This window comes from Bombina bombina, chromosome 3 (assembly GCF_027579735.1).
Source record: "Bombina bombina isolate aBomBom1 chromosome 3, aBomBom1.pri, whole genome shotgun sequence".
NCBI lineage: Eukaryota > Metazoa > Chordata > Amphibia > Anura > Bombinatoridae > Bombina > Bombina bombina.
The window spans coordinates 747,300,600-747,322,604 of NC_069501.1; the positions used below are offsets into that span (position 1 = coordinate 747,300,600).

General features: G+C 35.5%; 1 protein-coding gene across 1 annotated transcript in view; it reads left to right on the forward strand.

Moving 5' to 3' along the window:
* The window catches only part of CFAP47 (cilia and flagella associated protein 47), an 801,982-nt gene that overhangs the window by 15,140 nt on the left and 764,837 nt on the right, over positions 1–22,005 (forward strand). Inside the window, 1 exon segment of the mRNA XM_053705439.1 lies at positions 4,741–4,969. Within this exon segment, the coding sequence (XP_053561414.1) occupies positions 4,741–4,969 (229 nt within the window).

The following is a 22,005-nucleotide window of genomic DNA, read 5'->3' on the forward strand; positions in this document are numbered from 1 at the left end:
ATTCATGTCAACATATTGCTGAATTTAAAAAGGTGACATCAAAATGTTACCAAATTTAAAAGAGAAGCATACATATTGCCGTCTACTAATGTTATTTACAGGCCATGTTAGGTTTATGGTAATGGTTAGAGCTAGCAGTAGGTGAGTTTTAGGGCTTCAGCTCCTGGCTGTAAGAGTGGGTTACAAAAAAAACGCAAAGCTTTATGCCCCTCTCTGACAGGCAAGGTGTGCATGCTACAGAAATGTGTGTTGTGTCAATATTATTATTCAACCAGCATTTCAGTGCCTCTACATTTAATAGTAACACGCTGCACTAGTTAAATCTCAGATTTCTAGATAATGTTCTGCTTATGTAGTTGGCGTTCTCTAGCTTCTCCTCTCTTGTATCTGTAGTATACCTTAGAATTGAAAGAATGAACTGTCAAATACAAAAATGTTGTGATGTTGTGTTACTGGTGTATTAGAAACAGTATTCTATGTATCATTCAAATGCTTCAGTTCAAACATTACTTTATAGAAACTAAACTACTTTATAGAAACTACAACTTTACACTTATATTTTCAATATTTAAACAATTAATCTACAAATTATTCTAAGACTAATCTTTGCTTTGAGTGCCTAATTATGTTTAGCATGTATTTACTGTTTAATATCCCTTTAAAAGACTCATATCAAACATGGCTTCCTGGCTGTTCCTTGAACACATATCTAGATATGCTCGGTAGAGTCCACATCTGACAGGCTCAAACAATGGGGTTGATGACAGTCTATTGTTTGATAATTATGATCATATAAATGGCTGCCAATGAGCCGTTCTTAAAGGGACACTAAACCCAATTTTTTTCTTTCGTGATTCAGATAGAGCATGACATTTTCAATAACTTTCTAATTTACTCCTATTATCAAATTTTCTTCATTCTCTTGGTATCTTTATTTGAAATGCAAGAATGTAAATTTAGATGCCGGCCCCTTTATGGTGAACAACCTGGGTTGTTCTTGCTGATTGGTGGATAAATTCATCCTCCAATAAAAAATTGCTGTCCAGAGTTCTGAACCCAAGAAAAAGCTTAGATGCCTTCTTTTTCAAATAAATATAGCAAGAGATTGAAGAAAAATTGATAATAGGAGTAATTTAGATAGTTGCTAATAATTGCATGTTCTATCTCAATCACAAAAGAAAATATTTGGGTTCAGTGTCCCTTTAAAGTTGACACAATTACAATTAAACTGTCATCATTTATGGACGATACTTTTTTCTTTATCATTTTGGTGAAACATGGTGCTATACTTACAAATTCCCAATAATGAACGACACGTTTGCGGGGCCATTTTAAACGTATCAAATGTCACAAATAAAAGGACTTAAAGGGATAGAAAGGTCAAAATTTGAAATGTGCATGGGGGCATTTCAGTTTTAAATAAAATAGAGTCAGCAGTGGCTTATATGACACAAATGAAAGAGACATGAAACCCACATTGTTTCTTTCATGATTCAGATAGAGAATACAATTTTAAATACTGTTCTAATATATTTCTATTATTTAATTTGCTTCATTCTTCAGATATCCTTTGTTGAAGAAATATCAATGCACATGGATGAGCCAATCACACGAGGCATCTATTTGCAGCCACCAATCAGCAGCTACGGATACTTTTCAACAAATGATTTCAAGAGAATGAAGCACATTAGAAAATAGAAGTAATTTGGAAAGTTGTTTAAAATTGCATGCTCTTTCTAAATCACGAAAGAAAAAAAATTTGGTTTAATGTCCCTTTAAAGGGACACTCAATCAAAATTAAACTTTCATTATTCGGATAGAGCATGCCATTTTAAACAACTTTCCAATTTACTGCCATTAACAAAATGTGCACAGTCTTTTTATATTTAAACTATTTGAGTCACCAGCACCTACTGGGCATGTGCAAGAATAAGTGTGTATGCGTTTGTGAATGGCTGATGGCTGTCACATGGTACGTGTATGCATTTGTGAATGGCTGATGGCTGTCACATGGTACAGGGGGAGTGGAAAAAGACATAACTTTTAAAATTGTCAGAAAAAACTCATTTGAAGTTCAGAATAAGTGCTATTGCATTGTCTTGTTATCTTGCATTTGTTGATTATGCAAATCTACTGTGTTGACTGGCCCTTTAAGTCTTCACAGGCATAATACACAACACCACCAGTTCTCTGAGCTTGAATACTGGGGCACAGACTCTCACAGCATATGTACGTATGCACTGAAAAACAGTAATACGTTTTCCTAGAAGCATTTTTGCTAATGGAAATATATTGCAAAAATGCTTCTATTTAAAACTGAAATGCACCCATGCACTTTTCAATTTTGACGTTTCTATCCCTTTAATAAACCCCTGAAAAACTTTTCAGCTTATTACCAAATTCCCCAAAAGTTTTTGAATGTAACACTGGTTTTACACATAGGCAAAAACTCACTGACATTATCCCCCTGCCATATTGGATGACATTAAGAAGCAACATCACCAAACAGATACAAACTTTTCCTGGTCCATCACTTAAAGTTAGATAAAAGCCATTTTACACTATTAAAAAATAGCCACATTAATAGCCAACCAAACACTCATGCCCCTAGTGGTTTGCAGCACAACAGTTTATTTGCACACGCCACCTATTAGCTTGATTATAAAGTATTAACCCCTTAATGACCACAATGTACCCTGTATGTCACTGGTCGTTAAGGGGTTTTTCAGGACATAATAGCACAAGTCTAGCAAGAACACGCTATTAATACCCTCCCTCCAGCAGGCTTTGTGGAATAGAACAGTCTCAACGCTGGTGGCAAGACCGTGCTATAAAACAATCAAGTCCCAAAAAAAGGCCAGTGACATACAGGGTACGTCGCTGGTCCTTAAGGGGTTAAAAGCAATCAATCAATATACTGGCCAATCAACCTGCGATGTAATCGCAAAACTCAGAAAATCATCACTTTGCTTGTCATTAATCCCGCACAATTGTTTTTTGGATTGTGAAATTGGGAGATTAATAAAGCAGACAATAATTTTGTGCTTTTTTGGGAGGTAACGATTTCAAGATTCAGGTGTATTAATGGCAGAAACATGTTAGGATTGTGATCACTGGTAAAACACACTGACAATACTAGCCAAAGTTGAGAAATCTGTGTCATGATTCTGGCCTCTTTAACAGTATGGAGCCCTATGGCAGGGTTAGTAGAAACTGTGTATTGCATAGCAATAGACTGGAGACACAAAAAAAAATAACGGCCCTGTTTATTAGGATAACGCTACACAGGCAAATAGCAAGTAATGTCCTGAAATAGTTTATACTGGGAAACAGGTACAAGCAAAAGTTAACAGAAGAATGTACAAACCAGTATGTTCAGCTACAAATTCAGACAGGCAGAGGTCAAATACTGAAAGATCCACTTCAGGGCCAAGGACTATAGTACCCACTTCTGGGCTAAACAAAGGAAATTCTGCTTCTGGACTAAACAAAGGAAATGCCAGCTTCTGGGAAAAGCAAAGTAATACAAGGTGTAGACTACAAGCTGTAAGCAGCAGTACAGATAGTTTTGAAGACAGGATAAACAAATAGGCACAGAAGGCTGTAAATACTGAGCTGGAAAACTGCAACAGGGAAAGTCCAAGCAGTAGTACTAAGTACTGTGCCACATGCAGAGACAAGAGCAGTACAGTCCAAGGTTTAAAGGCAGGCAGCAATAAGTCCAACATCAAACAGAAAGCAGAAATAGGATAGACTTTAATGCCAAAATGAGGAGTAAAGGCATATGTTGCTCAATTTGTAGTTACAGAGCACTTCCCTGATTGGCTAGTATCCAGAGAGGGGGGAGCTGAGAGACACACAAACTGATAATAATATTCCTCCACAACCACAAACCCCTGCAAGTAAACATCCTCCAGTGTCACAGACAGAGCAAGCTGGCCTCTGCAGTGCCTGGGCGCAAGGTAGCCACTAGCCAGCAGCGATGTCCACGCTGTGCAGTTTGTATTTAAGTACGAACAGAGCTTATGGGATCCTGACAATCACAATATCTACTAAAACAAGCACAAGGTTTGATCAACCCCAATGTCTATAACAATGCTATACATTTTGGGCTAGATTACAAGTGCAGTGCTGTAGTGTGTTAAAGGGATACTAAACCCACATTTTTCTTTAATGATTCAGATAGAGCATGCAATTTTAAGCAACTTTTTAATTTACTCCTATTATCAATTTTTCTTCGTACTCTTGCTATCTTTATTTGAAAAGCAGGAATGCAACGCTTAGGAGCCGGCCCATTTTTGGTTCAGCACCCAGGTTGTGCTTGCTGATTGGTGGCTAAATGTAGCCACTAATAAGCAAGCACTATCCAAGGTGCTGAACCTAAAAAATCCTGCCTTTATCCATCACCACTATTAATTATAAACTGAATACCTCTGTGCAGATCATGATTGGCTGATCACAGATTTGCAATGTTTTTGTCTAAATAAAGATATAGCTGTGTGACAAGCTAAAGAAGCAATATAATGTGCTGTCACACAATTGAAGATTTACAATCTTCAATCAAGTGTCTGATCTTGGGGTTTTTTCAATGCAAAAATGTTTTTATATAAATCTCTTTAAATGTATAAAGGCTTTATTCATAATTTGCTGTTCTTGAATGTATGAACTGTTCAAAAGGTAGTAAGATGTTTAGATATTATTATACCTTTTTATATTTAAAACTTTAATTCTGTTTTTCAGGGTTAAGCTGCAGGGTTGTAGTGCTAAAACGATGTTGAGCATCAAAGGAAATGTTGTCACTCAGGAACTGGAATTACTTGATACATCTAGTAAACCTCTTCAATGTATTCACTTTGGATCTGTCTACTTTGGAACAACAAAGACACATGAAGCATTTGTTTACAACAATAGCCCTGAGACAATGAATTGGGTCGCTGTCCTTGATGATAAGGCACCTGGTGTAGAAATGGTAAGACGGCATTGTTAGCGTATGTATTGATCATTGCTTGTTTTCATAGAACTGGCAGCTCTATAAAATTACTATTTCATAACGTTTTGTCTTTCTGGAAACTTTTTACATGCTGGGAATTTTTTTTGTGGATCCATAAAGCTAAATTTGTATTTGTGCGTGTGTTTGCATATGAGTGTCTGTGTGTGACTGATATTTTAGAGAATGATAGTGAATGTAGTAAGATAATTCACAGTCATTCAATTATATCATAGTGCCAATTAATGTCTTCCTAATTATCTATTTTACCTGCTGGAGTGTATCAATTTGTTTATAAATAGCTCATTTACCTTTACTTTGTTATTTGAAGTAGACGATTTTAGGCTAGATTACAGATGGGGCGCTATTTATCGCTCCCGCTCATGCGTTAACATCGCTAAAACTAAGCTTTTTGTGCGCGTTAGGTTGTGCACGTATTACAAGTTGAAAGCAAAATGTTTTCAGTTTCACTTGTGCTAACCAAGAGTGCACAAAAAGCTTAAGTTAGAATATCAATGGAGCGCAAATAGTGGAAAAAAACCCTACTTGCATATTTTGCATTCTAATGTTCTTCACATTGCAGAATATGTTTTATATATTCATAAATACAGATTTCTACATAAATCTGATGGTATTTTGGTACAATATATATATATATATATATATATATATATATATATATATATATATATATACCGGTATATCTATCTATCTAGTACAGATTGCTAACAGCGCTCGCCTACTTCCTTATAGCTCCTGGGTAATAGGGTATCTAGCTTACCCTAAAGGAAAGTTAATACAAAAATAATCCAAGAGCGCCTATAAGTAGGCGAAGGAAGATATTAACAGATTAAATAGATTAAATAGGTTCAAATTTATTACAAATCATAAAACATAAAACATAATTATAAATAACATGGATCCATGTATACTACATACATCTAGAAACAATAAAAACAGTTGTAAACAGTTGTCAAACTCAAACAGTTAAAATAATCACCAAAGAGAATAAAATTCCTATGAAGTCTCAAAAATTAGGGAGATAAACAAATGGGAGTCATAAGAAGATCTTATAAACAATAAAAAAATCTTAAATGGCAAACCCAAAATTGTGCTCGGTTAAAAAAGTCCAGTGATAAAATCCAGTGAAACAATCTCAGTGATATAATAAAAATATGTGAAAAATATAAAAATATATAAAAAACTGAAAAATAGAAAAATATATAAAAATAAAAATAAAAATAATGTGGTCAAAAAAAAGTCAGTGGTATGTGTAATCCAAATAAGATATAGTCTTGAAAAAGGCCTATAAAGAGGCCGAAATGCGTTGACAAACTGGTGAGCATTATTTTAATATTATTTAAGTTGTGAAACGTTATTGCACTATGTTATTTCTTTAATTTTTAGGTACCACTAAGGATATCACTGAAAAGAAAAGCACAGTTATTTAATTAAAAGGAAAAACCATCATCACCTACACGGAGACACTTGAAATTTACTTTTTAACACTTTACTAGGAGGAGCACTCATTAACAACTACCTGACCACTTATTTGGATTACACATACCACTGACTTTTTTTTGACCACATTATTTTTATTTTTATTTTTATATATTTTTCTATTTTTCAGTTTTTTATATATTTTTATATTTTTCACATATTTTTATTATATCACTGAGATTGTTTCACTGGATTTTATCACTGGACTTTTTTAACCGAGCACAATTTTGGGTTTGCCATTTAAGATTTTTTTATTGTTTATAAGATCTTCTTATGACTCCCATTTGTTTATCTCCCTAATTTTTGAGACTTCATAGGAATTTTATTCTCTTTGGTGATTATTTTAACTGTTTGAGTTTGACAACTGTTTACAACTGTTTTTATTGTTTCTAGATGTATGTAGTATACATGGATCCATGTTATTTATAATTATGTTTTATGTTTTATGATTTGTAATAAATTTGAACCTATTTAATCTATTTAATCTGTTAATATCTTCCTTCGCCTACTTATAGGCGCTCTTGGATTATTTTTGTATATCTATCTATCTAAATATATATATATATATATATACTGTATATATATATATATATACATATATATATATATATATATATATATATATATACATGCTTATATATAAGTATAGATCTAAAAAGATATAAACATAGGAATATCTATTTATAAATACTTAGAACATATTTCTGTATGTAATGAATATTGGAATGTGAAATATTTACAGTAAATACACATTATAACACTTTATTAAAAATGAATATTGCATAAGTATACGTTTACATGTTTTCATCTACTTGAATGCAAAGGGTTTCAATGCACTGCTATATATGTCTATATATGTATACATATGTATTTATGTGTTTATATGTGTATATATGTCTGTAAATACATATATAAATACATAAATACATAAGTATATATATATATATATATATATATATATATATATATATATATATATAAAGGCAATAGTTGTGGGATAAGCATTCTCACTTCATCAACGAATGGCCAGGGTTTCAAGAACAGTGGTTATCAATAGTACAAAGAAGATCCGCACTCACTGGACTTTGAAAAACAAAATGTGGTTTATTGTTGTGAGGTTTCGGGTATCAAACCGTCCCCTTCATCAGACCAAAACGGGAAAGGTTTGATCCTCGAAACCTCGCAACAATAAACCACGTTCTGTTTTTAAAAGTTCAATGAGTGCGGATCTACTTTGTACCATATATATATATATATATATATATATATATAATATATATACATACATACATATACATATTTAGACGTATATATATATATATATATATATATATATATATATATATATATCTATGTTAAAGCCCTTTTCAACCTGAGAATATCTTTGAGCCCTTAGAAAAATGTTTATGGAAATTTATTAAAAATAAGATTTATTAGCTAGTGTTATTATGAGTGTACTTTTACATTTATTTCTGATGTGTTTTGTGACCCTTATTATTAAAAAATAACAGTTAACCACCACATTTACTTTCAACCTGTAATATGCACGCTACTTGCAACGCACGCAAACAACCGTGATAAACCTGATATCGCTCTCATGCAACAGTTAGCGCATTACTCGTAATCTAGCCCTTTGTGTGTTGTATCCCCACCTTTAATGAAAATATCAGTACTTATGTAATGGTTATAGAAAAAACTATGTATACAAGAAGGTTTAGATGAAATCAAACTCCCAGTAGGAGCACCACAGAGAGGTACTAAAATTTAAAATTTTCATTGTTCTCTTTAAAGGGACAGTAAAGTCAAAATTAAACTTTCATGATTAAGATAGAGGATGGAATTTTAAGCAACTTTCTAATTTACTCCAATTATTATTTTTTCTTCATTCTCTTACTATCTTTATTTTAAAAGCAGGAATGTAAATCTTAGCAGCCAGCCCATTTTAGGTTCAGCACCATAGATAGCGCTTGCTTATTGGAGGCTTACATTTACCCACCAATAAGCAAGCATAACCCAGGTTCTCAACCAAAAGTGGGCCGGCTCCTATTCATCACATTCCTGCTTTTTAAATAAACATAACAATAAAACAAAGACAAATTGATAATAGGAGTAAATTAGAAAGCTGCTTAAAATTGCAAGCTCTATCTGAATCATGAAAGAAAAATTTTGGGTGTAGTGTCCCTTTAAAGTGATGGTAAACTCCACTATTGGTAAATTACAGATTTAAATTATTTAATATAATATCTATTAAACCGCATTAACTTTTTAACCTTTTTATATGTGCTTTTATTATAATTTACACATATTTAGAAACTGTTGTAGCGCCGCATCGCTCCGCCCCTTATATTTCCTTTACTGAATACACTAGACACTCATCTTGTTTCCACCCTCTCTGCACGTCATAGAATTTGCGCGCTCCCTATTCTGATATTTTCAACGCATGCGCATTGTTGAAAAGGATGTATACCAAGTAAACATTGAGTCACGAGATTCAATGTTTACTTGGTTACGTCTGAATAAAAATATTGTTGTGCTCAAGATCGAGTAAGCGAGAGATCAGTCCCTTAGAAAACGAGCAAAAAAAGTGACTATAACGCATGCATTCCCAAGAAAATGCACGCGCAAATTCGTCATAGATATTGAATGCTCCTGATTGGATGCGCGTCTTGGAAGTAAAATAGAATATTGCGCATGCGCATAGCAGGTTGCATAGGAGTAAGCCTGTCTGGTGACAGGCTTGCTGATTGGTACCAAAAAATAAACATTGAAAATTACGTCACAGGGGGCTGGAGATGGAACGCATAAGACGGACCGAGAAATAAAAGTTTTCCAAGTATTTTTTCATATATTTGATTAGATGAAATTTTGTGTGTGTAATTAATGTAATCAAACAGGATAATTAATATAATCTATTTATGTGGAGTTTACCATCCCTTTAAGTATTGATCTTTGAAAAGGCAGTGACAAATAAGATAAGGAGGACTGTGTAAATAATTAGAAAGTTTAGCTAATGAGATCTGCTCTCCCTACAAGTTTAGCTCATTTTATTATTATTCATTTATCATGAATAGCTATTTCATATACAAAAAAAATATAAAAGAACAATTTCCCATGTATATTAAATTCTGCAACTGGTATAACAAATAATTGATAACTCATTAAGGGGAATTTTTTTATCGAACACTGCTTCTCTAAGGTCATAGTTTACTTTAACGTGTCTTTGCTACACACATTGTAAAATTCTGCTGTACATATATAACATACAAGTAAGCTTTTTACAACCAACATAACTGTCCAGACCTAAAATACCAAGTGATTCTCTCCTTAAAAATGTCTGCTAACGACAGAAATACATTTTAACACAGCAAATAAATATTCATGATATACATTAACAGTTAGGTACTGTATAGAAAAATATCTGCAAATAAATGTTTTAAAACTGACACTTCTGTTTTGCAGTCTTAGGACATACCATTTGAAAAGTCTGAGTATTGTTTATCTTATTCTCTTTTCTGTGACATTAGGGGCAGATATGAATTCGCTCTTACATTAATAAAGCAACTACATAGAATGTTGCAGGGTCATTGTTCTGTATACCGAAAGATCCATTACATCCTTTAAATGGACATAGATAAATTACAGGAAATGGGATCAAAATACAACATTTTTCTGTATACATAATGAGACTAATTAAAATGTCACTTTAATTCACATATATCCAAAGCATATGCACATGCAGCACTACCAAATTATTTCTCAAAATGGTTCTACACTAAACACAACCATCTCTTTAACATAAAGCCTCTTGAGTTGTCCCAAATAATCAGCTATTTTTGATAATATTCAGTACATATTTGATTATGTTTTTCCAGTCTGGTTCAATAATATCACTTTCATTTTTGTTATTGTTTTACGAGGTATATAGTAACCATAAACAAACTGCCTTTTATCTACCTGTTATTAGCAGCCATGAGCTTTACTTGTTTGTTTCCTCTTCCTGTTAAAGGGACATGAAACCCAAACATTTTCTTTCATTATTCAGCTAGAGAATACAATTTTAAACAACTTTCTAATTTACTTCTATTAGCTAATCTGTTTTATTCTCTTGCGCCTAGATTTAGAGTTTTGCGGCCAAAGGGGTGCGTTAGCTACGCATGCTTTTTTCTGGCCGCACCTTTTAAATACCGCTGGTATTTAGAGTTCACAGAAGGGCTGCGTTAGGCTCCAAAAAAGGAGCGTATAGCATATTTACCGCAACTGCAACTCTCGATACCAGCGGTGCTTACGGACGCGGCCAGCTTCAAAAACGTACTTGTGCACGATTCCCCCATAGGAAACAATGGGACAGTTTGAGCTGAAAAAAAACCTAACACCTGCAAAAAAGCAGCGTTCAGCCAATAGAATGCGAGCTAAATCTGATTGGCTGATCGGATCAGCCAATCGGATTGAACTTGAATCTGATTGGCTGATTCCATCAGCCAATCAGAATTTTCCTACCTTAATTCCGATTGGCTTATAGAATCCTATCAGCCAATCGGAATTGGAGGGACGCCATCTTGGATGACGTCCCTTAAAGGAACCGTCATTCGTCGGGAAGTCGTCGGTGAAGATGGATGGATCCGCGCTGGAGGTCTTGAAGATCAGCCTGTCGTCATCGGATTGAAGAACATAGAAGATGCGGCTTGGATGAAGATGTTTGCCGGTCCGGGTGTCCTCTTCTGCCTGCTTGGATCAAGACTTCAGCCGGAGGATGGACGTTACTCTTCAGCCCCCGCTTGGGCTTGGATCAACACTTCGGAGCCAGGACGGATCGGTGTGATACCCGGTGTGGTGAAGACAAGGTAGGAAGATCTTCAGGGGCTTAGGTTAGATTAGGGGTATGTGGGTGGTGGGTTTTAATGTTGGGGGGGGTTGTATTTTTCTTTTACAGGCAAAAGAGCTGAATTCTTTGGGGCATGCCCCACAAAGGGCCCTTTTAAGGGCTGGAAAGGTAAAAGAGCTTTGAACTTTTTTAATTTAGAATAGGGTAGGGCATTTTTTTTTATTTTGGGGTGCTTTGTTATTTTATTAGGGGGCTTAGAGTAGGTGTAATTAGTTTAAAATTGTTGTAATATTTTTCTAATGTTTGTAAATATTTTTTTATTTTTTGTAACAGTTCTTTTTTATTTTTAGTACTTTAGTTAGTTTATTTAATTGTATTTAATTGTAGGTATTTTATTTAATTAATTTATTGATAGTGTAGTGTTAGGTTTAATTGTAGATAATTGTAGGTATTTAATTTAATTTATTTATTGATAGTGTAGTGTTAGGTTTAATTGTAACTTAGGTTAGGATTTATTTTACAGGTAATTTTGTAATTATTTTAACTAGGTAACTATTAAATAGTTATTAATAGCTATTGTACCTAGTTAAAATAAATACAAAGTTGCCTGTAAAATAAAAATAAATCCTAAAATAGCTACAATATAATTATAATTTATATTGTAGCTATATTAGGGTTTATTTTACAGGTAAGTATTTAGCTTTAAATAGGATTAATTTAGTTAATAAGAAATAATTTATTTCGTTAGATTTAAATTATATTTAACTTAAGGGGGTGTTAGTGTTAGGGTTAGACTTAGCTTTAGGGGTTAATACATTTATTATAGTAGCGGCGAGATCCGGTCGGCAGATTAGGGTTTAATACTTGAAGTTAGGTGTCGGCGATGTTAGGGAGGGCAGATTAGGGGTTAATACTATTTATTATAGGGTTATTGAGGCGGGAGTGAGGCGGATTAGGGGTTAATAACTTTATTATAATAGCGGCGCGGTCCGGTCGGCAGATTAGGGGTTAATAATTGTAGGTAGGTGGAGGCGACGTTGAGGGGGCAGATTAGGGGTTAATAAATATAATATAGGGGTTGGCGGTGTTAGGGGCAGCAGATTAGGGGTACATAAGTATAACGTAGTTTGCGGCGGACGGCAGATTAGGGGTTAAAAAATTTAATTAGAGTGGCGGCGATGTGGGGGGACCTCGGTTTAGGGGTACATAGGTAGTTTATGGGTGTTAGTGTACTTTAGAGCACAGTAGTTAAGAGCTTTATAAACCGGCGTTAACCCAGAAAGCTCTTAACTACTGACTTTTTTCTGCGGCTGGAGTTTTGTCGTTAGATTTCTAACGCTCACTTCAGCCAAGACTCTAAATACCGGCGTTAGAAAGATCCCATTGAAAAGATAGGATACGCAAATGGCGTAGGGGGATCTGCGGTATGGAAAAGTTGCGGATGCAAAGTGAGCGTTAGACCCTTTCCTGACTGACTCCAAATACCAGAGGGCGGTAAAAACCAGCGTTTTTAGACACCAATCAGCAAGCGGAACCCAGGTGCTGAACCAAAAATGGGCCGGCTCCTAAGCTTACATTTATGCTTTTTAAATAAAGATGTCAAGAGAAATTGATAATAGGAGTAAATTAGAAAGTTACTTAAAATTGCATGCTCTATCTGAATTATGAAAGTAAAAAATTGGGTTTAGTATGCCTTTAATTTACTATTCATTAAAATAAATAATGAATAAAAAATATATTATTAGTTTTGAGCATATACACAGTGTAACACGTTTCAGCTCACAGTTATGACAGTGAAAAAATTACACAAACCCCCACCAATGGGTTAAACACATAGTTAAATAGAGAACTGCTGGTCCCAAGGGGAATCTGTGGCAGTTAAACATGTAGGGCTCCATCTATTAAAAGCCAAGCAAACAAGTGTTACTCTGTCCCAGTAACATGACTGCCCATCTTCGCCACTGCTAGTGCCGTGAAACCCTCTGCTCAAACATGGACATGCACGCAAGCAGAGGATGATTTAACTCCACTCCACTTTAGGTGGTGGAGAGGCTATGTAGTCTTAAGACTGCTGTGACCCTGAAGCTGTATACGCAGCTTAACAAACAGGGCCCATAGAGTTGCAGGGTCTTTAGTGCTAAAATGACATGCTGTAATATAACTAGAGCATGTCATTTTCCCTCTGTAATAGCCATCCCCATCCATTTTCAATACCTATGCAGATACCTAAGATTTTCAACCATTTATGAATATGAACTAAACAGAACAGACAAATACTTTATATTTTCAAAACTCACTATGCAAAAAACATCCTGTTATATTTATATATTATTTCCTAATATAGCTTATTTAGCTCTTTGTAAAGTGAATTTTTCAACACAAGTACTCCAAATAAGCCGGATTATAGTACTTCCTTTATTGGGCTGTTCAATGTATTTTTTTGTTGCTGACTCACCTATGCACAGATCTCAGTCACCCTACCATAGCATTGATTGCAAGTGGAGTGCTCAAGTTAAATCAGTAGAGCTCTTATTTTTGTGCTCACATTACAAGCTGAAAGTAAAATGGTAACGCTCAAGCAAAAGCCCTGGGGTAAACATAAAAAAATCACTTAAAGGGACAGTATACTATAAAAAATATTTTCCCTTAATGTGTTTCCAATTACTTTTTTTACCAGCTGCAGAGTATAAAATGTATGAGCTTTGCTTTTTTAAGGTTTATTTGTGTATATGAATTAGCTGATTTTCTGTTTGGAAGACACAGCCTAATAAAATGGGTTTAACTTGTAGGTATAATCAGATCTCATTACTTTATCACATTGTGTACATATACATGATTCTTTATCTTATATCTGTCCATAAACCATTCACCAATACTTGGAGAGAACAATGGAAAATTAACATTGTATTAGCTTTTATATCCCACTGTGAGTGTAATTTCTTCTACTGGCTGTGTTAACACAGCTTGGCCATAAGGCCAAAAACTTTCAGAATAGGCGGGGATACCACAGGCTAAATTAACTTTTTCAAATGCCAATATAAGGGTAATTGAAATACTTGTAAACAATTTAATACACTCCAGCAGGTAAAGTGGATCATTGGGAATAAATTAGAGTAGAGAACATTTTTGAGTAAACTGTCCCTTTAACACCACACTCTGGCCTAGTTTCCATTGAGATGGTAAAGTTTGGAAACTGGTGGTAACATAAAAATTCTCTATAGAATTTGTTTAAAACCACCTCCAATTACCTTAGGCCTTGTTTCAATTTATATGGTAAATTGTGGAAACTAGTGGTAAAAACATCTATCTCTATTAACCCCTTCGTTACCGGGAATTTCAGAGAACAACTTGCCCAAAATACAGAAGAATTTCTTGCATTTTTGCTATCACTCCATTTAAACAGAAATAAAGTTTTTTTTCTAGTTTTTATTTACCTATCACATTATATATATTTTGTTTAGTAGACAACCCAAGGTATTGATATAGTCCTATTTTGGTATATTTCATGCCACCATTTCACAACTAAATGTAATCATGTTAAAAAAATTGTTAAAATTTTCACAAACTTATCTTTGTCATAAGACAAATGGTTGTAAAAGTTTCTTTGGGGTTGCTTTTGTTCAGAAATAGCAGACATGCATGGTTTGCAATTAGTTTTTGGCAATTAGAAGGCCACTAATTGCAACTGCAAACCACACTTCTGAAATGATCTGCAGTGAAGGGGTAACCAGGGTTAAAAGGTTAGCTGGTAAGGGTAATAGTATTTTTAATGCAGGGATTACCGTCCCACCATACACTTCCCACCTCTCTGATCTTTCCCAAACATGTCTCCCCCCCCCCCCCACACCCACACTCCTAACTACCATCTAAGGTACTGCAGACAGTTGGCCAGTATGACATTTTAGGGATTGTTTTTTTTCTAAATAAATGTATTTGCTTTATTTATATATTTTCTGCAGTGTAGGATTCCCCCTTAACCTCCCACCTCAGTGACCCCTCCCAAACAGCTTTCTAATTCTCCTTTTCCCAATAGCGTCTGCTATTTTAGGTACTGGCAGCTATTTACCATTACCCAGTTAACAGGTTTTTTTTTTTTAAATATATATATATTTATTTTTTCCTGTAGTGCGGCAGTCTCCCCCACTTCCCCCATCCCTGCAATCGCATCTGTAGCCTCCACCTCACCCTGATTCCCATTTTGCTGTACGGTCCCACCCCTCCCCCCATCACTTAACAGCCCACCCAAATCCCTCAATCTCTCCCGAACCTCACCCCGGCACAAACGGAAATCATTACAGACAGTGACAAAGACTGTGACACTATAATAATCAGGCCGTCTCATATGGTAACAGAGCACCGATTGTGCTCTATTACGATCTGAAACAGATACCTGCAGACCAGGAGGAGCAAGTCTTGGTTGTCACTCGACAACAACGACTGCTGAAGTTTCCTGAAGGTCGGCACGATGGGCTGTGTCCCACATGACAAAGAGCTACGTCCAATTGGTGGAAGGAGTTAAAGTCTATGGAGATTTTTTATGTTACCATCAGTTTCCACACTTTACCACCTCAATGGAAACTAGCATTTTCTTTAAAACCACCTCCAATTACCTTAGGCCTAGTTTCCGTTGATGTGGTAAATTGTGGAAACTGGTGATAAAAACATCTATCTGTATTAAAGTCTATGAAGATATTTATGTTACTATCAGTTTCCAAACTTTTCCTCTTCAATGGAAACTAGCCCTATTTCTTTTAACACATGGTTATACATCAGGGTTATTCTTCCAACTTTAGAATAATTAGATTGCTGAGATATAATCATCCATTCTTTCAGATTTTAAAAAGTAGTATTCTTCTACAACAAGTTTTCTTTTATCTCTGTAAGCCACATATTATTTAGAAACGTACGGCTAGATTTAGAGTTTTGTCGGTAGCAACCCACGTATCTAACGCTGGCTTTTTTCTGGCCGCACCTTTAAAATAACTCTGGTATTGAGAGTCCACAGAATGGCTGCGTTAGGCTCCAAAAAAGGAGCGTATAGCATATTTAACGCAACTTCAACTCTCGATACCAGAGTTGCTTACGGACGCGGCCAGCCTCAAAAACGTGCTCGCGCACGATTCCCCCATAGGAAACAATGGGGCTGTTTGAGCTGAAAAAAAACCTAACACCTGCAAAAAAGCCGCGTTCAGCTCCTAACGCAGCCCCATTGTTTCCTATAGGGAAACACTTCCTACGTCTGCACCTAACACTCTAACATGTACCCCGAGTCTAAACACCCCTAACCTTACACTTATTAACCCCTATTCTGCCGCCCCCGCTATCGCTGACCCCTGTATATTATTTTTAACCCCTAATCTGCCGCTCCGTAAACCGCCGCTATTTACATTATCCCTATGTACCCCTAATCTGCTGCCCCTAACACCGCCGACCCCTATATTATATTTATTAACCCCTAATCTGCCCCCCACAATGTCGCCTCCACCTGCCTACACTTATTAACCCCTAATCTGCCGAGCGGACCGCACCGCTATTATAATAAAGTTATTAACCCCTAATCCGCCTCACTAACCCTATAATAAATAGTATTAACCCCTAATCTGCCCTCCCTAACATCGCCGACACCTAACTTCAATTATTAACCCCTAATCTGCCGACTGGAGCTCACCGCTATTCTAATAAATGTATTAACCCCTAAAGCTAAGTCTAACCCTAACACTAACACCCCCCTAAGTTAAATATAATTTTATTCTAACGAAATTAATTAACTCTTATTAAATAAATTATTCCTTTTTATAGCTAAATACTTACCTGTAAAATAAATCCTAATATAGCTACAATATAAATTATAATGATATTATAGCTATTTTAGGATTAATATTTATTTTACAGGTAACTTTGTATTTATTTTAACCAGGTACAATAGCTATTAAATAGTTAAGAACTATTTAATAGCTAAAATAGTTAAAATAATTACAAATTTACCTGTAACATAAATCCTAACCTAAGTTACAATTAAACCTAACACTACACTATCAATAAATTAATTAAATAAAATACCTACAATTATCTACAATTAAACCTAACACTACACTATCAATAAATAAATTAAACACAATTCCTACAAATAAATACAATGAAATAAACTAACTAAAATACAAAAAATAAAAAAGAACTAAGTTACAAAAAATAAAAAAATATTTACAAACATTAGAAATATATTACAACAATTTTAAACTAATTACACCTACTCTAAGCCCCCTAATAAAATAACAAAGCCCCCCAAAATAAAAAAATGCCCTACCCTATTCTAAATTACTAAAGTTCAAAGCTCTTTTACCTTACCAGCCCTGAACAGGGCCCTTTGCGGGGCATGCCCCAAGAAGTTCAGCTCTTTTGCCTGTAAAAAAAAACATACAATACCCCCCCCATCCAAGCGGGGCAGAAGAGGTCTTCCATCCGATTGAAGTCTTCATCCAAGCGGCATCTTCTATCGTCATCCATCCGGAGCGGAGCGGCAGCATCCTGAAGACCTCCGACGCGGAACATCCATCCTGGCCGACGACTGAACAACGAATGACGGTTCCTTTAAATGACGTCATCCAAGATGGCGTCCCTCGAATTCCGATTGGCTGATAGGATTCTATCAGCCAATCGGAATTAAGGTAGGAAAATTATGATTGGCTGATGGAGTCAGCCAATCAGAATCAAGTTCAATCCGACTGGCTGATCCAATTAGCCAATCAGATTGAGCTCGCATTCTATTGGCTGATCGGAACAGCCAATAGAATGCGAGCTCAATCTGATTGGCTGATTGGATCAGCCAATCGGATTGAACTTGATTCTGATTGGCTGATTCCATCAGCCAATCAGAATATTCCTACCTTAATTCCGATTGGCTGATAGAATCCTATCAGCCAATTGGAATTCGAGGGACGCCATCTTGGATGACGTCATTTAAAGGAACCGTCATTCGTCGTTCAGTCGTCGGCCAGGATGAATGTTCCGCGTCGGAGGTCTTCAGGATGCTGCCGCTCCGCTCCGGATGGATGACGATAGAAGATGCCGCTTGGATGAAGACTTCAATCGGATGGAAGACCTCTTCTGCCCCGCTTGGATGAAGACTTCTACTGGATGGAGGACCTCTTCTTGCTCCGCTTGGATGAAGAATTTGGCTCGGCTGGGTGAAGACGACTCAAGGTAGGGAGATCTTCAGGAGCTTAGTGTTAGGTTTATTTAAGGGGGGTTTGGGTTAGATTAGGGGTATGTGGGTGGTGGGTTGTAATGTTGGGGGGGTATTGTATGGTTTTTTTTTTACAGGCAAAAGAGCTGAACTTCTTGGGGAATGCCCCGCAAAGGGTCCTGTTCAGGGTTAGTAAGGTAAAAGAGCTTTGAACTTTAGTAATTTAGAATAGGGTAGGGCATTTTTTTTATTTTGGGGGGCTTTGTTATTTTATTAGGGGGCTTAGAGTAGGTGTAATTAGTTTAAATTTGTTGTAATATATTTCTAATGTTTGTAAATATTTTTTTATTTTTTGTAACTTAGTTCTTTTTTATTTTTTGTACTTTAGTTAGTTTATTTCATTGTATTTATTTGTAGGAATTGTATTTAATTTATTTATTGATAGTGTAGTGTTAGGTTTAATTGTAGATAATTATAGGTATTTTATTTAATTTATTTATTGATAGTGTAGTGTTAGGTTTAATTGTAACTTAGTTTAGGATTTATTTTACAGGTAAATTTGTAATTATTTTAACTATTTTAGCTATTAAATAGTTCTTAACTATTTAATAGCTATTGTACCTGGTTAAAATAAATACAAAGTTACCTGTAAAATAAATATTAATCATAAAATAGCTATAATATCATTATAATTTATATTGTAGCTATATTAGGATTTATTTTACAGGTAAGTATTTAGCTTTAAATAGGAATAATTTATTTAAGAAGAGTTAATTAATTTCGTTAGATTAAAATTATATTTAATTTAGGGGGTGTTAGTGTTAGGGTTAGACTTAGCTTTAGGGGTTAATACATTTATTAGAATAGCGGTGAGCTTCAGTCGGCAAATTAGGGGTTAATAATTGAAGTTAGGTGTCGGCGATGTTAGGGAGGGCAGATTAGGGGTTAATACTATTTATTATAGGGTTAGTGAGGCAGATTAGGGGTTAATAACTTTATTATAGTAGCGGTGCGGTTCGCTCGGCAGATTAGGGGTTAATAAGTGTAGGCAGGTGGAGGCGACGTTGAGGGGGGCAGATTAGGGGTTAATAAATATAATATAGGGGTCGGCGGTGTTAGGGGCAGCAGATTAGGGGTACATAGCTATAATGTAGGTGGCGGCTCTTTGCGGTCGGCAGATTAGGGGTTAATTATTGTAGGTAGCTGGCTGGGACGTTGTGGGGGGCAGGTTAGGGGTTAATAAATATAATATAGGGGTCGGCGGTGTTAGGGGCAGCAGATTAGGGGTATATAAGTATAACGTAGGTGGCGATCGGCAGATTAGGGGTTAAAAAAATTTAATCGAGTGTCGGCGATGTGGGGGGGGGCTCGGTTTAGGGGTACATAGGTAGTTTATGGGTGTTAGTGTACTTTAGAGCACAGTAGTTAAGAGCTTTATGAACCGGCGTTAGCCCAGAAAGCTCTTAACTACTGACTTTTTTCTGCGGCTGGAGTTTTGTCGTTAGATTTCTAACGCTCACTTCAGCCACGACTCTAAATACCAGAGTTAGAAAGATCCCATTGAAAAGATAGGATACGCAATTGACGTAAGGGGATCTGGTGTATGGAAAAGTTGCGGCTGAAAAATGAGCGTTAGACCCTTTTTTGAATGACTCCAAATACCGGCGGTAGCCTAAAACCAGCGTTAGGAGCCTCTAACGCTGGTTTTCACGGCTACCGCCAAACTCCAAATCTAGGCCATAGTTTTTTTGCACAAGTAAACATTATTTGTAAAAGAATGGATACATCTCTACTTAGGTTTTTTTATATATATACAGTATATCAAGATAAATAATAACACAAAAATAAATTGATCAATCAAATGGTATCACAAAAAACACACAGCAGAGAGCCACTATAGTTCATAGGGTTGTCAGAGAAGGAGGGCTGAAAGTGCTCAATTGAAAGAACAAAACAGTCCCGATATAAAAACCAGTTCTGGATGATAGAGAAACAGCACACACTTCCTGAAATCCTCCCCTTGTGATCAGTCTTACTTACGAGAAATGCTCTCAATCTTATGTGGTAAGTGGGAGCCCATCAAAAGAGAACGATATCAGCATCTGTAACCACATCTACAGGAAATTTATTGTACAGGAAGGGATACTGAATCCGGATGAGTAGTGTTCAATCGGGCTGGAGATCCTGTTCTCCACGTTAATGCAGTTTGTACAGCTAATGCTTCCCAATGGGGAAGAAAAGACAAAGATACACACTAGTAGTGCATTATAATTTATTTAAAGAGGCGATAAAAATACAATCAGCTTCTTACATCAAACAACCTCAATCGAATGAGGTAAGTGAACAGTTTGAGGATAGAGAATACATCTGCAACTCGCAAGGTAAAACCGGGATGCCCACCACGAACCTTACACGTTTCAAAGTTCCAAGTCTTCTTCATCAGAGTATGTGGTGAAGTGGCATCCCGTAAGGCTTTAAATATTGTTCTTCGTGGTCTAAGGGCACCCGGTTCAAATTGCGGTTGGAGAAAAGGTGCAATACTATTGGGCACACCTCCGAAGTAATAGGCCAATCGCTATTAAGCATTCTTTCGATGACGTCAGTGAAAATACAGGAGCTACGCTCCGTGTTAGATACAACATAGCGTGTAGATTGATATAAAAAGTCACATACACTTGTATGAATAACAAGGTAAAAAAAAACTGATTACAAATATTAAAACAATTATTAGGAATAAATATGGAAATATAGGTATTCACTTTAGGCAGAGTGTATTGCAAAGAGCAAAACTGCATGCTCAGTATGTCATGTAACAAATGTTACAAAAAATAAATAAACACATGTTAAAAGAAGATGCAGATGTTTTCAATTCATGCTCAAATTAAAATATTACTATAAAGATTTAATTAAAATCACAAAATAAAAACGGAACCTGATAAAAATATATATACAAAATTTTTTTTACACAATAGATCAATATCCGTGGTATAGAGAGTTTAAAGATGTGACCCTATAGGAAGATACAAATACTTAATGTTCCTATTCTCCGGAGAACAGTTGATGTACTGTCAGATATATATGTAGCTCTAAATGTTTTCTTTAGAGAGAACTGATTGGTGTATACTTAATAGATAAAACTAACTAGTAAAGCTATTTAGCGATTCTTATCTGGTGTATAATGAAGTGTATATGTGAGAGAAATTAATTGGTCACAGATATATTCTGATGCATATTTCATAAAGAATGAGGATGACATTAAAGGAAGGCTACAATGTCAATGTCTTTGTTTAGACCATGGGGGATAAGGGTGTTACAGCAAATAATCCCCAAAGGTATATTGTGCATTAGTGTCAGTCAGTATTGTTGTTAATAGCTTAAATTAAACACTTATTATAAAGGTGTATTAGTATTCAAATATCGTGAATATATGAATGGTATAAAACTACTTGCTCATTATTTCAACCCTGAACTTTTCCCTAAAAATCTGTCTATTAGTATTGAAGAGATAAATGA